This window comes from Propithecus coquereli, unplaced genomic scaffold (genome assembly GCF_000956105.1).
Source record: "Propithecus coquereli isolate 6110/MARCELLA unplaced genomic scaffold, Pcoq_1.0 Scaffold449, whole genome shotgun sequence".
NCBI classification, from domain to species: Eukaryota; Metazoa; Chordata; class Mammalia; order Primates; family Indriidae; genus Propithecus; species Propithecus coquereli.
Window position 1 is genome coordinate 503,977 of NW_012150274.1, and position 16,025 is coordinate 520,001.

A 16,025-nucleotide genomic window follows, 5' to 3' on the forward strand; every position below is an offset into this window, starting at 1 on the left:
TCATTTTTCAGTTTCGTAAGAATATTGCTAAGTTTTTTTAGGCGATGATTTCTTCAGGTTATTGGTTTATGAGTTTAGGTTGTATTTTTAAATAGTCTTTTGTTGTTCTTGGCAAGGGATTTGGATGTTTCTGAGGTGGGAGGTTACAGAGAAACTTCAGATGTTCATTGAGCACCTGTTAGGTGGCACTAGATACCGTGGGGGTCACTGGTGGGTCTTGGTAGCGTCACCTTTCCTCTGCATAGGTGTCCTGAGGACCCACTGCCGTCCAGTTGGGCATCCCTTTCTGTGAGGCAGGGATTATGGGCGTCCTCTTTAATGCTGTGTTCCCAGTACAGAGTGTTCAAGTACTTGCTGAATGGATAAAAGTGTTTAAAACACCTTTGAAACAGGTGGAGTAGAAAGATGTGTTTTATAATTCTGTTTTAGTGGCCATAAATGGATGAATTTATATTTCTAAAAATAGATCAGTTTGTACTGTTCTCTTTCCTGTCCTGATGCCACAAATTAAGCATTAGCCCAAAGATCATAAATCCATTTTTAGGTTCAGATTGTTATAATCCTTTAAATTTGAGCAACCCTGAAAAGGGTCAGCCACTGTTTTGTTTCAGAATGTTAACTTTATGCACATGTTCTCCAAAGAGCCCTTAATATTTTCTTCTTACAACATTTATTCCCCTAATAGGTCATAGGCTTCTCTTGCTGCGGATTTTTTTTTGGTGGCCTTATCAGTGTTATGTGTACCAGTGCCGGTTTTTACTCCCTAATCAAACTATAGGAAAACTAGGATTGCTGTCATTTTTTATCTAGTCCGAGGGTGGCCAGGATGAAGGCAGTATCAAACGGCTACCATGTACATAATTTTTTTTTTGCACTATAGGAAATAAAAAGGCGGGGAGAATTATATGTTGCCATCTCCTTTTTTGCTTAAAATCTCCATGAGATATTGGCATACACAAAGGAAAATGAAATAATGCAATGGTTAAAGAATGACTGTGTGACATCACTGCAGAGCTGCTGGCTGAGCAGATGGAAACGACAGTGCCTGGTGCTGCAGAAGCGGAGGGGCCGCTGTGGGTCGAAGTCCTTGGGATGCTTTGTGGACCATAGGCTTTGAGGGATGGATAAGGTTTGGGTAAGGCCCCAAGAGCAGAGGGTCATCTGGCCACAGCACTGTGCAGAGGAGAAATGTTTTCAGGTGCGCTGATTAGATTAACCTTGTTGAGGCAGAGGATTTGTGGACTGAAATAGTAGGTGATTAGTTTGGAAACTAGTCTGAGGCCAGATTGTTTACGGCGTTCATGCTGGCTGGGGATTTCTTTGTGCCTGGGAAGGTTTTTAAGTAGGGGAGTGGCATGGTGAGGGAGCAAGCCTGGGAAGATGTTTTTTGCAGGTTGGAGTGGGCAGAGGCCGTAGACAGCTGCAACATCTGAGCTGATGTTGTTTAGGCTTGAAGAGCCAAGGACTTGCCTTGATTGTTTGCAGTGGGGATGAAAAGGGTAGGTTGAGCCAACAGATATCGTAAAAGCAGAATCCACAGAACTGGATTGGTTGACAGACATGGGAGTTGGCCAAGGGTGAGTTACAGTCACCTGGTCTGCATGGGGAGCCTGTGCATGGCAGCGCTGGTACCCTTGATTGGGGATATTTATAGTCTTTATTTCATGGAGTTTTCTACTTTCATGGATTTTGTTATCACAGAGAGATGATCTTTGAATTTTTTTATTTTTGGAGTCAGGGTCTCACCGTGTTGCCCAGGCTGGAGAGCAGTAGTGTCATCATAGCTCTTTGCAGCCTCCAACTCCTGGGCTCAAGCAACCCTCCTGCCTCAGCCTCCTGAGTAGCTGGGATGACAGGCCATGCCACCATGCTGGGCTGGTGGTCTTTGAGTTTCTATTTCTATTTTTGACTTCCTTCCTGAGCTCCCACCCAGCTCTCTTTTTTTCATACTAGTTCACTTCACTGTCCCCCAGTCACTTCTAACTCAACTACTCAAAATCAAACTTACATTAGCTTAGTTGAATATCATGTTGTGAAGGGTGGGGTCCTTAGCATGCTTCTCTGCAAATAGTGACAGGAATGGGCACATACACAAAGACCTGTAATGAGAGGCTGAGGAGGCTGGTGCTTTATTTAGAGAAGGGCAGAAGTTACTGGCAGAACAGGTGAGGGAGGGAAAGAGACTCCTCCGAGGGAATTTGGAATGTTCCATCCAGGGGTGGGAACCTGCAGCCTCATGTAGGGGCCACGTGTGCCTTAGGATCTTTGAGTGTGGCCTTTTGACTGAATCCAAACCTCACAGAACAAATCCTTTTAATAAAGGGCTGCACTTGGGGAATCCCGAGGGCCACATGTGGCCTTGAGGCTGCAGGTTCGCCACCGGGAGACAGGAGCGTGTAAGAGGAGGGGATGGAGGCAAGTGTGGTAGCGGGGTGTTCCACGTGTCCGGGTGGAATGTGAATGCAGTCCCAGTCGGAAGGCGAGATCAGGTTGGAAAAAGTACCAGGGGCCACGTGGTGCGTTGAACGGCTGACTAATAAATAGGGGTTTTGCTCTGCGTGAATTGGGGAGCCCTTGGAGTTTTCTGAGGAGGGAAGAGATGTATGAAATCTGGGCTTTTCAGAGCCGTCTCTGCTAGGGTGCAAGGATTAGTGGCCATTGCAGGGTATAAAGTGAAGACTTTTATTTGGAATGTTTGAGAAAACTGCCTTTTCTGAGGTATAATTTACATACAATAAAGCAGACACATTTTAAGAATATAGTTTGATGAGTTTAAACAAATGTGTGCTGGACCATAACCTCCATGCCCCTGCCCAGGGAGCTGCCCAGGGCTTCCCTGGCCCGCTGCCCATCCCTGCACGCGGGCTGGCTTTCCGGAGTTCCGTGTGCGTCTGGTCACACGGTCAGGACTGTGCATCCGCTTCCTTCACTCAGCATGGTACTTGTGACATTGTCCATGTTGTGTAGATTTTTTTTTTTTTGCTTAGTATTCCATTGTGTGGGTAGCCCACATTTGTTTCTGCATCATCTGTTGATGATTATTTGGGTTGTTTCCAGTTTTGGGCTATTTTGTGTAAAGTTGCTGTGAACATTCATTTGTGTGGACAGATGTTGTCATTTATCTTAACTAGCTGGACGTGGAATTACTGGGTTATGAGATAAAAGTGTGTTTAACTTTATAAGAGAGTGCACAGTTGTTGTGCAGAGTGGCTGTCTGTACCAGCAGCGCGTGAGAGTCCCCGTGGCTCCACGTCTGTGTCGGTATTGGATATTGCTGTGCTTTTTAATTCTGGTCGTTCAAGGGGACAGGTTGTGCTGTTGCACTGGGGTTTTAGTATGCATTTCCCTAATGACTAATCATGAGCATTTTTTATATGCTTATTGTCCATTTGAGTATTTCTGTGAAGTATATTTTAAACTCTTTCACCTACTTTAGTGACACTAATGTTAAAAAATGAAATTTTCATTTTAAGATAATTGTATATTAACATGCAGTTGTAAGAAATACTATAGAGAGTGGTCCTGGGTACCCTTTACTCAGTTTCCCTAATGGTAGCTTCTTATAAAACTACGGCATAACATTATACCAGGATATTGACATTTACATAATCTAGGAACAGAAAATTCCATCCTTATAAGGACCTCTTTTATAGCCATACTTGTTTCCCTCCTCCTGCTTGCTTTGGGTTTATTTTGCTCTTATTCTAGTTTCTTGAGCGAGGAACTTACTGATTTGAGACCTTTCCTCTCTCTTTCATTCTTTTTTTTTTTTTTTTTTTTAGAGACAGGATCTCGCTCTGTCACCCAGGCTGGAGTACAGAGGCATGATCATAGTTCACTGCAGCCTCGAACTTCTGGGCTCAAGTGATCCTCCTGCCTTAGTCTGTTGAGTAGCTAGGATAACAGGTGTGTGCCACCACATCTTACCTTTTGCAGAGATGGAGTCTCACTGTGTCTCCAGTCTGGTCTTGAACTCCTGGCCTCAGGTGATCCTCCTGCCTTGGCCTCTCAAAGTGTGGGGATTACAGGCGTGGGCGGGCCACTGTACAGGGCCCATTTCCTCTTTTCTAATATAAGCCTTTAGTGCTATGAATTTCCCACTCGGCACTGCCTTAGCTGCATCTCGCTTATGCTCATGTGTTGTCATTTCATTTTCATTCAGTTGTATGTATTTTTTTAAAAATTTTCTTTGATACTTCCTCTTTGACCTAGTCAGTTTGGGCTGCTATAACAAAATACAGTAGTCCATCCTTATCAGTTACCTGTGGTCAAGTGCTGTCTGAATGTGTTACTTGGAAAATTCCAGAAATAATTCATAAGTTTTAAATTGCATGCTGTTCTGAGTAGCATGATGAAGTCTCGTGCCTTCCTGCCTGGGACGTGAATCATCCCTTCGTCCAGGGTAGCCTCACTGTGTAGCTAACCCCCCCAATCTCAGGATCCTCCTTCTGATGTGCCCTGAGGTCAGTAGTAGCCTAAGGCTGCGTCACAGTCTGTGTCCTTCACCTCACCTCCTCTCATCACACAGGCAGTTTGTCACCGCACGTCCTCTCAGCGTTGAGTACAGCGCAGTAAGATGTTTAGAGAGTCAGTGAGAGAGCACATTCACGTAACTTTAATTACAGTATGTTATTCTATTTTATCATTATTGTTAATCTCTTACTGTGCCTGATTTGTAAATTAAACTTTAGCATAGGTTATATGAGTGTAGGAAAAAAATAAAGTATATGCAGAGTTTGGTACGATATTTCATTTCAGGCTTCCACCGAGGGTCTTGGAATGTGTCCCCTGGGGATAAGCAGGGACTACTGTGTCTTAGACTGGGTAATTTATAAATGACAGAAATTTCTTGCTCACAGTTCTAGAGGCTGGGAAGTCTGAGATTAAGGTACCAGCAGATTTGGTATCTGGTGAGGGTCTATTCCCCGTAGATGGTGCCTTCTCCTATGTGTTCCTCTTATGGTGGAAGGGGACAAACAGGTTCCGGCAAGCCTCTTTATAAGGGCACTGACCTCATTCATGGGGGTGGGGCTCTCAAGACCTAATCACCTCCTAAAGGCCCTACCTCTTGATACCACCACAGTGGGGATTAGGTTTCTGTGTGGATTTTGGAGAGACACAAACATTCAGACTGTAGCACTCAAGAATTATTTAGAAGTGTAATTTCCAAGTGTTTATAGAGAATTTCCTGTTTTGTCATTTTATTTCTAGTATGATCTCATTATGGTAAGATAATGTACTCTGATTTCTGTTCTTTTATACTTGTTAATGTTTGTTTTATAGCCTGTGATTGATTCGGTCTGTTTGGTGAATGTTCCACGGGCGTTTGGAGAAAATGAGTTTGTGTTTGGTGGAGCGTCCTATACATGTCAGATCCTTTTGGTGGTTTGTGCTGTGCAGAGTTATACCCTTGTTGATTTTATGTCTAGTGATTCTCTCAGTTGCTGATAGAGGATACGGAAGTCCCTAAGTCTGTTTGTAGATTTGTCTGTTTCTTTTTTCAGCTGTTAATTTTTTTTGTGTCTTTTGAGGCTCTGTAGTTTGGTGCATACATATTTGGGTTTTAAGGTCTTCCTGGTGGATTGATCTTTTACCATTATGTAATGTTGCTCTTTGTCTCTAGTAATTTTCTCTTTACTTTATTAGATATTAATATAAGTCTTCGTGCTTTATTAAAAAATATTTGCATGGTATATATTTTTGCATCTTTTACCTTTTAACCTACTTAAGTCATTGAATTTGAAATGAGATTCTTGTAACCAGCATGTAGTTGTGTTGTTTTTTTAATCCACTCTGCCAGTCATCTGTCTTTTAATTGGTATATTTAGAGTATTTACATTTAATGTTATTATTGATATGTTAGGACTTAAGTCTGACATTTTATTGTTTGCTGTTGGTTTCCTCTCTTTCTTGTTTCTGTTTCTCTTTTCTTACCTTCCTGTTGGTTACTTGACCATTTTTTAGGATTTCATCTTGATTTATTTATGATGGTTTCGGGCATATTTCATTGTATAGTTTCTTAGTGGTTGCTCTGGGTATCACGATCTACTTGCAGCAGTTTACTGTTAGCAAGTTTTACTGTTTCGAGTGAGGTGTGGAAACCTTTTTTCCATTTAGGTCCCTTTACCTTCCCTCCATTTAAATACCATTGTCTTGAATGTCTGACGATGTTTTCATCATATGTAGCTTAAAAAAACTCATAAGGAGGGTAGTCTGTTTTATTTACCCATATTACCCATATCTTACCATTATTTTTTCTTCCTAATGCTCCAAGACTCCTTCTTTTATCATTTTCTTTCTATTTTCTTCCTTTAGCCATTAGAGACACTTTTTTAAAAAAAATTTTATTTTCCTTCATCTGAGAATGTCTTAGTTTTCCCTTCATTTCTTAGGGATAGTTTTGCCAGAGATGGAATTTGTGGTTGATAGTTCTTTTCCTTCAGCACTTGAAAAATTGTGCCACTTCCCTCTGGCCTCCTGGCTTTGGCTGGGAATCCAGTGTCATTCCCGTATGTGTTGAAGCAGCCAGTTCTCTTTGGCTGCTTCAAAATATTTTCTTTATCTTTAGTTTTAGCAGTTTGATTGTGATGTGTCTTGGCGTGGATTTCTCTGGGTTTATCTTATTTGAGGTCACTCAGTTTCTTAAAATCTGTTTCATTCATTTGTATCATTCACTGTATTTGGGAAGTTCTCAGCTGTTATTTCTTCAAATACTCTTTCAGCCACATTCTCTTCTCTTCTAGGACTCCAGGGATACAGCAGGTCTTTTGTTGTTCTCCCACAGGTCTCCGAGGCTCTGTTCTTTTTCTTTCCTCTGTTGTATTTTCTGTCTTTCAGAGTGGGTAAATTCTATTGATCTGACTTCAAGTTCAGTGGTTCCTCTCCTTTGTCTTCTCCACTCTTCTGTTGACCCCATCCAGTGAGTTCCAAATGTCTGTTACCATATTTTTCAGTTCTGTAATTGGTTCTTGTTATAACTTCTCTTTTTTTGCTGAAATTTTCTAGTTTTGTTTCAAGAGAATTTGTAATTACTTGTGGAATCATTTTATGATAGTTCTTTAAAATCCTAGTCACATAATTCCAACATTTGATTCATTTTGGTGTTTGTGCCAGTTGATTTTGTGTCTGTGTGTGTGTGGAGACAGGATCTCACTGTGTTGCCCAGGCTGGACTGCAGTGGAGTGATCACAGGTCACTGCAGCTTCAAACTCCTGGCCTCAAGTGATCCTCCTGCCTCAGCCTCCCAAAGTGCTGGCATTACAGGCACAAGCCACCGTGCCTGGCTGTCTTTTCTCATTAAGGTAGTAATTTTTGATTGTTTCCTGATCATTTTGGCTGTTGTGTTAGGAGACTCTGGGTACTTTAGAAGTTTATTTTAGCGAATAGTCACCCTGTTGTGGTTTGGCATGCAGGATTTGGCCTACTTTGGTGGGCTGTGGTTCCAGTGCCAGTCTAGCGTTCAGAGCTTCTGTGGTGCTATTTTAGTTGGCTTGATTTATTTGTTGTCTGTGGGGCTCCCACTGGTCCCTGCTGATGTTGTTTGAGGGCAGAAGGGGCCTCCCCAGGCTGGACAGCCTGGTGTCTGTGGGTCGAGGTGGGGTTCTTTGCCAACAGGACACAGAGCTTCCTGGGCTGGGTGTTGTGGCTGGCCACCCCTGCCTCTGAGGGATGGAGTGAATTTCCCAGCTGGGTACTTGTAGCATGATTCCCTTTGCTGGAGCCCCCCAGCTGCACGGTGTCTGAGTCTACTTGCTGGATTCTCCTGGCTCAAGGTGTCTCTGGTTTGGAAGGGGGGTGTCTTAGGCCCAGTGGGAGTAGAAAGCGCTGCCGTGTTGGGTGTTTTGTTGTGGTAGGATCTCTTGCTGTGCTCCCTGGCTACTTACAGTTAGTGGAGTTTCCTCCCTCTGGGAAGTTCTGCTGGGCTCACCTGGTGTTGTAGGTGGGACTCCTGTGTGACCCGGACAGGAATGAGCATACATGGGTTGCTTCAGTTACATCTTTGGGGAGGGTGCTAAGATGCCCTGTTGTTCTCCAGTCCTGGGCCTCAAACCAGGCTGCCTGCCTCTCCTTGTTTGACGTTTGTGCGTCAGGACAGAGCGTTAGGGAGAGACGGAATCCCTCTGCTGCTTTAAAGATCTTCTCTTTGTCTTTGGATTTCATCAGTGTTACTTCGATGTTCTTTGGTGTGCAGGTTTCTTTCTTTAATCCTGCTGGCCTCTTGCAGTGCTTCTTGAAACGATGGCTTTGCGAATTTTACAAGTCTTGGAAAATTCTTGTCCATTAATGTGTTTAAATACTGTTTCTGACCCATTTTTTTCCTCATCTTTCTTCCTGGGCCTCCAGTTACATTTCTGTGACACTTGTGGTGTCGTTGATCTTCTCTACTGTACTCTCCATTCAGGATACTTTCTTTTGACTCATCTTCCAGTTTATTAGTTCTCTCATCTGTGTCTACTCTGCTGTCCGACAATCCATTGTATAAAATTAAGTTTAGTTTTTTTCTGTTCTAGAATTTCTATTTTCTTTTTTTCAATCTGTCAAGTTCTTTTTTCTTATTTTTAAATAATTTCTACTTTTCTGCCAAAAATTTTAATCGTGTTGTTTCCTTCTGTTGTTTAAGCATAGGCATTTAAAGTCTGTGGCTGACACTTCAAATTGTGGGGCTCAGGAGCCTGTTTGTTCATCCTTGGTTTTCAGAAGTTTGATTATGAAGCGTCTGCACGTGGTTTGCTCTGAGTTCATTCTGTTTGGGGTTTGCTAGGGTTCCTGGGCCTGTAAATTGGTGTCTTTCACCAGATTTGGGGAGATTTTGGCCATATTTATTCACACACTTTTGCTGCACCAGTCTCTCTTCTTCACCCACACAAATGTTGGAACTTTGGACTTCATTGCATGGCTCCCCAGACTCGTTGTTTTATGCCATCTGTTTCTTCTCTGTTTTCTTGAGATTGGACTGTTTCTGTTTCTGTTGACCTATTTTTCAAGTTCACTGACTCTTTTCCTCTGTCATTTCCGTTCTTTTGTTAAATCCATCCAGTGGATTTTGTATTTTTTAGTTCTGAAATTTTGGTTCTTTTCTATAGTTTTTATTTCTCTGCTGAGAACGTCTATTTTCCCAGTTATTTGAAGACTGTGTACCCTGACCCCATGGAGCGTGTCATTATAGTTGCTTTAAAGTCTTTGATAACCCGCATCCAGGTCTTCATGGGGTTCGCCTCTGCTGCGTGTCTTTTCCCTGGAAACCTGGTTCTTTGTGTGCTGAGTGATCGTGGGTTGTGTTCTGGGCATTGTGGACATTGCATTGTGAGAATGTTTTCTGGCTGCTGTCAGAATGCTTTGGGTGATGTTGACTTTGTTTATTTTGTGGCTGGGTTGCAGTAAGCCCATTAGGTTCAGCCCACAGGTCTGTTTTGCCCTTTTGTCAGCTCAGTTCTCAGAGCCTTTGCCTTGCGACTGTGGGTCTGTCTCAGGGGAAAGCCCAGGGTTGTGCAGGCTCAGACACTGTTAGGGCTCCCCTTCCCCCTGCTCCTACTTGGGTTCCCCCACACTTCCTGGCTCTTCCTTAACCTCTGCCAGGGAAGAGGAGGATTCCCCTGCGGTCACTGCACAGTTCTGTGACTGTGGCCAACTGGGCAGGCTGAAAGAGAAAAAAGGGGAACCCCCAGGTTCTCCCCTCCTGCACCCCGCAGCTTGTAGGGGAGCCCCTGTTCCTGGTCATCTGGCCAGAGAAAGGGTTTCTGTCAGGGTTTTGGCTGTCTGTGCCTGCTGCACAGTTCTGAGGCCAGGGCTGCCCTCGGGTCCAGCTGGGACAGGAAAGAGAAAACAAAACTGGGGAATTCTCCAGGAAGGGTTGCTGCTTCCAGCTTGGCTCTTCTCCCCAACGTGTGTGCTGCTGCTTGCTTTCCAGAACCCTCAGGAAGTTGCTTTCTGGTTTTGTGCAGAGTTTCTGGTTGTGGTTGGTGGGCAGAGCTGCGCTGCGCATCGGTGGGCCTACTTCTGGGCTTCGCCGTTGCTGCTGGCTTCATCTACCGGGGCTTGTCGTTTGCTCACATGCTTGTTTTCATTATGGACTGAATGTTGTCTTTGAAAGATTTTAGGAACAGTCTGAAGCCTAAGATGTTTTTTTCTCCAAGGAGAATTCGCTTCAGCTTCTAGCAGTCACCTGGAGACAGTGGCAGTCCCAGTCTCCCCACTGCGGTTCCCGGGCCAGGTGCTTCAGAGCCATGCTCTGCCCTTTGAGGCCGGTCCAGTCCAGGTTCACTCCTGTGCCGAGGGTGCAGCCCTGGACGTGTCCAAACCACAGTGTGTGGTAGGGTCTGTTTGGCAGGCCCTAGAGTCCAAACTGTGTCCTGAGAAATTTGTGAGGTACCAGAAATGCAGTTTAACTTCCCCACCTCCTCTCCTGGACAGACCGTCCGGGAGAAAAGGCAAATGCCCTCGGGCCGACTGCTTTGTCCCCGGTCGGGCTCACTGGACTGTCTTCTCCTGGACTTGGCCCGGTGAACCTCAGCGTTCTGTCAGCTGGCGAAGCTTCGTGCCGATGCTGCCCTCTGGTCCACCGGGACTTGAAGCAGAGGTCCTCCCTGTTAGTCTGTAAGGTCCTGCTGTGCTGACTTGTCATTAGGTTGTCCCTCCCTGTCCTTTGTCAGATGTGGGCTGCGCTCCTCAGGGCTGTCACTGTTTTCCTGTGAGCTTGCCCTGGAAACCCTGGGCGCTAACTGTGTGTGATGCTCACCGGGGAGAGGGATGAAGTGAGTGTCCTTCCTGGGAACCTGAGGTGTGAATGAGGGTGGCCGCATGTCAGGGTGGAGAGCCTCTGGCTTTTACACTTTGTGCTCGGCTGTCCCCGTTTGTCACTTTCCCACAGACTGATCGACCTTGCCCTTGTGAAACCCCCCTGTCCCTCCACGAGGCGCTGTCCTCGTAGAAGAGCTATTGCCTGCGTTGTGACCATCAAGCCTGGAAAGGGAAGCCGTGTGGGGCGTGTCCCATGAGGGTTGGGGGTCTGCTGCCCACCCATCGCTGTTGTGGGGACAGCTGTGTCTGGGCAGTGCTGCTCATGGGGAGGCCAGGGTGGCCGTGGCAGGGGAGCCGCTCTGCCAGCCTTTCTCTTCAGCAGCACCTGCCTGCCTTCTGCTCTGGATTTTGGTTTCCCTCCATACTGGGACTTCTCTTTGCCTCTTTCTCAGTTTTGTGTTAGTGTTTTCATGTCTTTCAAGTGTTTGTCCTTCCTTCTTGGAGCATGGTTATAATAATTGCTTCAAAGTCTTTGTCAGACAGTCCTAACATTTGGTCATCAGGGGTCACTATTGATTGTCTTTTCTCTTGAGAGTTGTAGGTTTTCTGTTGGTTTTTTCTTTTTTGGTAAGTAATTTTGGGTTGTATGTTGGACATTTAGAATATTATATCTTTTTTTTTTTTTTTTTTTTTTTTTTTTGAGACAGAGTCTCACTCTTTTGCCCAGGCTAGAGTGCCATGGCGTTAGCCTAGCTCACAGCAACCTCAGACTCCTGGGCTCAAGCAATCCTCCTGCCTCAGCCTCCCAAGTAGCTGGGACCACAGGCATGCGCCACCATGCCCGGCTAATTTTTTCTATGTATTTTTAGTTGTCCGATTAATTTCGTTCTATTTTTAGTAGAGGCGGGGTCTCGCTCTTGCTCAGGCTGGTCTCGAACTCCTGAGCTCAATCTGCCCGCCTCGGCCTCCCAGAGTGCTGGGATTACAGGTGTGAGCCACCGCGCCTGGCCTAGAATATTATGTCTTGAGACTCTGTATCCTGTTAGAAATCTAGAGGATGTTGGCTTGTTTGTTTTGGCGGGTAGTCCAGGCCAGTTGGGTTGAGACTGCAAGTCTTGGCCTGCCTTCCGTGGCTGTGGTTTCTGTCGGTGTAGTTGTCGCAGCCTTTGAGCCGCTGTTCTGGTCTGTCTGCGGGACGGCAGTGTGAAATCTGGACCGTGGTCCGCACTGTAGTGCGGTTCTCTAAGTTGTTGCTGTGCCCATTGGGGGTTTCACACGTGGGCTGCCGGAGGGTATCTAGGACATTACTCACGGACTTAAAGGACCCTTTCACCCAGCCCCCTTTTCTCAGGGATCCTCGCCCTCTGTTCTAGGGTTTCCAGGGCCCTGTCTCCCTTCCTGGCCACATCATGCACCTGAGCCTGCACAGCACAGTGGGAGAGAGCAGCTGCGGGTGCCCACTCTTCCCAGCGCGTGCCCATCCCTGCTGCTGTTGGGCGCAGTTTTATTATCGGTTCTCCCTCGTGTGTGGGGGTCGGAGGGCTCAGGCCTGCAGGGTCCATGGTGTTGGCTTTTGTTTCTCCTGTGTCTGGCATCTCCAGGATAGAGTTGGGGGTATGGGTAGTAGTCGTCTGGAAGACCACCTCTGGTCACTTTACCTTATGTTGGAATTATTTTGGGGAGTGCCTTATTTTTGTACTAGAAGGGTAACAGCATCTTCCAGAAGGAGACTGTCGTATCGCCACTTTTGGAGCTTCGGCAGAGGCGACACTCAGTGTCAGGTGCTGATGCCCAGGCTGCCCACAGGCCATCCTGAGTGAGCTGGTCTGGGCAGTGGCGTGGGTGTCCTTGTGGTGGAGAGCTCCTAGGGGACTCAGCTGAGTGGCAGGGCAGAGACTCGCTGGCTCCAGTGGAGAGGCAGGTGGGGAGAGTGGAAGCCCAGGAGAAAGGGACGGGCTGGAAAGGAGCCTTTGGAACTTGTCACACATAGTAACTGATGCCATGGACACAGCGAGGGCAGAAGCTGGTCAGGGCAAACTCGAGCAACACCAGATGCACAGACTGACGCCGGGAGAGAAGCCAAAGGGAGAAATGACCAGAGAAGGGGCAGGCAGCGGGACATGGTGCTGCCCAAGCCAGAGAAGGAGCAGGGGGGTCTTTCTCTCCTGAGTTGTGCCACTTGTCCAAGGGGGAAGGGAGGGTGGCTTGGACCAGGCCGACTGGGCTTGAGTGCCCCTGGAATGTACATGGAGATGTCAGATAGGCAGATCAAGGAAGTGGCCAAGGCTAGAAATGTACATTTAGGGATCACTCTGTCTGGTCTTTGAAGCCACCAGACTGAATTAGGTCCCCTGAGGATTGAGGTGGGATGTCCCTCTCCTAATAGGTGGAGAAATGAGGGAAACTGGCACAGGAGGCCGAGGTGGAGCAGGCGGCAGGTTGGAAGAGAGCAGCGGAGAAGCATCCACAGGTCAGGGCAGGGCTGCTCTTGCTGGGAGCCCTGGCCGGCCAGGCCGCGGTGACTGGTCGGCTGGGAAGATGAAGGCTGCATCCTTCCCCAGCAGCTGGCAGGAACTTCTAAAGATGTTGTCAGATTGTGGGACTCTGGCTCAGGGCCCTCCCCTGACATCCCTCCCTTCAGAGGCAGGGCCCGCGGCCCCCGAGATGCATGCCTCACGGGCTGCCTGCTGTCCCTGGCCAGCCCTGGCCACCTTGCTCTGGTTCCCGAAGACACCTCATCCCAGCAGGTGTGGCGGCTCCCTCCGTCCCTTCTCTTGCTCCCTGCTCACGTGCCACCTCTGCCACTGGCTAGCGAGGAAAACCCGAGCCTTCCTGCTGTGCGTTACTTCGGGTTCCATTCCTTTTATTATCTGTGTATCTTTTTTGTTTCAAATCCACGTGACTTCAGAGTACAGGTTAACCCGATGGTCCTCAGGATTTGAGTGTGGATTTGAGTCCCCTAAGCCAGCCTTCCAGAGCTGGAGCTGACGCTCACCCTGGCTGCTCCAGGGTTGCCGTGGTGACCAAATTTGATGCGCATGCCGCTTAAAAACGAAAGTGCTGTGTGAATGGTGGCTGCTGCTGTTCAGAAATAAGAACCCAGTTGTGCAGTGCTCAGATGTGGGGAAGTGACAAGGCTCCACAGACCTGTGATTAAGTGACTCAGGCTCAGGAAATGGTACCTGTAAAGAAAGCAAAAAGAGATAGGAGTGGAGGAAGAGAGGGAAGCTGTTGAAAATCATGCACTGAGTCGGCTCTTGCCCTCAGGCGGTGCTTCGGAGCACCTGGACGGGAAGAGGGGCTTGTTGGCGTGTGGTGAATGTCCCTGGTATGGCTGGTGGTTTCCACTCCGGCAGCAGCAGATTTTCCTCCCCAGCTGTTCTTGGAGGTAGCCATAGGTGGGGAGAGCTCCAAAAGCATCCATGGCGGATGAGGCCGTCTGCACCCCCCCAGCCGAGTCTCAGGGCACAGAGCATGTCAGAGACAAAGAATCTTCCCTCTGTGGGACCTTGTGTTTCCCAAATGCATTTGACTAGAGACCCCTCTTCCCCTTTTGTGGGCGGCTTTGGCATCACGTGAGGCGAGTGAGGAGCGCAGCTGGGAGGTGCTGCTCGTAGACGTGCGCACTGAGGGTGGACAGAGCCAGCTGTAGTCCGCGCGGCTGCTGTGTGTGCGTGCGTGTTCTCCTGGTGGTGTTGGCGTGGGAGACAGTGGGGTGCAGAGTACACAGGATATCCCTGGATCAGAGTGTGTGGATTCAGGGCTGGTTTCTGCTTCCCGTGACCTTGGGCGTATCACTTACTGTCTCTGTGCCTCAGTTTTCTCGTTTGTAATGTAGGGACAGCAGTCCTGATTTGGGAGCATTGCAGTGACGTGTAAGTGTAATAACGTGTTTCGTGTAGAGTTTAGTGCTACCTGGTCCAAATGGAGAAAGGCCTGGTTGCCACCGTTCCGCCTCTGTCATGGTAGCTGCAGCACCGTGCCTGGCGCTCTGCTCTGTAAAGACCACAGCTTTTGTTGTCACCTGTGATTCCGACATCAGAAAGAGGACACGCTGGGCTTCCTCCCTAGGACCAATGCCGGCTGTGCCCACATGCCCTCTTGTCTGATGTCACCAGGCACTGTGTGGCCCTAGCCCGACTGCATTTCAGTTTCCCTTTGGTGTCAGGGCTACCACACCAGCTTCTCACCAGTGCACATTAGGAGAGACGTCCTGCCGGGCCGTGGCGGGTGGGAGTCGTGAAACGGCTTGTCGCCCGTGTTCCCCACGTCTGAGGTGCTGTGGTTTGCTTTGTCAGTGCAGCAGACGACAAAATTATTGACTAGCCTGGGACCTGGTTATGTTGTTAGTCGCCCAAGTCATTGGTGCACTGACAGGGGCTCTTGTGTGCGTCGTCATCCGACTAGGGTGCTTCGGAGACGTGAGTGTGCGATCGCGCTCACGGGGTGCTCTCTTCTTGTTGCAGATAACATCCCCGAGGACCTCAGGGACCCTTTCTACATTGACCAGTATGAGCAGGAGCACATTAAACCCCCCGTCATCAAGCTACTCCTGTCCAGTGAGCTGTACTGTCGTGTCTGCAGCCTCATCCTGAAAGGGGACCAGGTGGCCGCCTTACAAGGACACCAGTCTGTCATTCAGGCCCTGTCTCGGAAAGGGATCTACGTGATGGAGAGCGACGACACCCCTGTGACAGACTCCGACCTCAGCCGAGCACCCATAAAGATGGTGAGTGCCTTGTGGCGGCCCTTGGGGGCCGGCCTCTGGAGCCTTGGGCTCCATCGGTGTGCCTGGCTGTGGCACGCTGGCTGCGCGGACCGGGCACTTTTGGCAGCAGATGGTGTGCACGTGGGTGTGCAACGGGATGATGGAGTTTGTGTGTGGGGCGTTCTCTGATTTATGTATCTTTTTAAGCACGTTACTGCTTCGGAAAACGGGGAAAGGAGCAGCTCGCCTTTAGATCTTTGCTCATTGTGAATGTCTATGAAAGCTGAGATTAAAGTGAGGTCTAGCCAGAAAAATGTTTGAAGCCGGGTGCGGTGGCTCACGCCTGTAATCCTAGCACTCTGAGAGGCCGAGGCGGGCGGATTGTTTGAGCTCAGGAGTTCGAAACCAGCCTGAGCAAAAATAGAAAGAAATTAATCGGACAACTAAAAATATATAGAAAAAATTAGCCGGGCATGGTGGCACATGCCTGTAGTCCCAGATACTTGGGAGGCTGAGGCAGGAGGATTGCTTGAGCCCAGGAGTTTGAGGTTGCTGTGAGCTAGGCTGACGCCATGGCACT

At 47.9% G+C, this 16,025-nt stretch overlaps 1 protein-coding gene across 1 annotated transcript in view; it reads left to right on the forward strand.

Moving 5' to 3' along the window:
* Positions 1-16,025, forward strand: part of CAMSAP1 (calmodulin regulated spectrin-associated protein 1) — a 74,460-nt gene that overhangs the window by 5,970 nt on the left and 52,465 nt on the right. Inside the window, exon 2 of the mRNA XM_012654822.1 lies at positions 15,204-15,466. Within this exon, the coding sequence (XP_012510276.1) occupies positions 15,204-15,466 (263 nt within the window). The remainder of the gene's footprint in view (positions 1-15,203; positions 15,467-16,025) is intronic.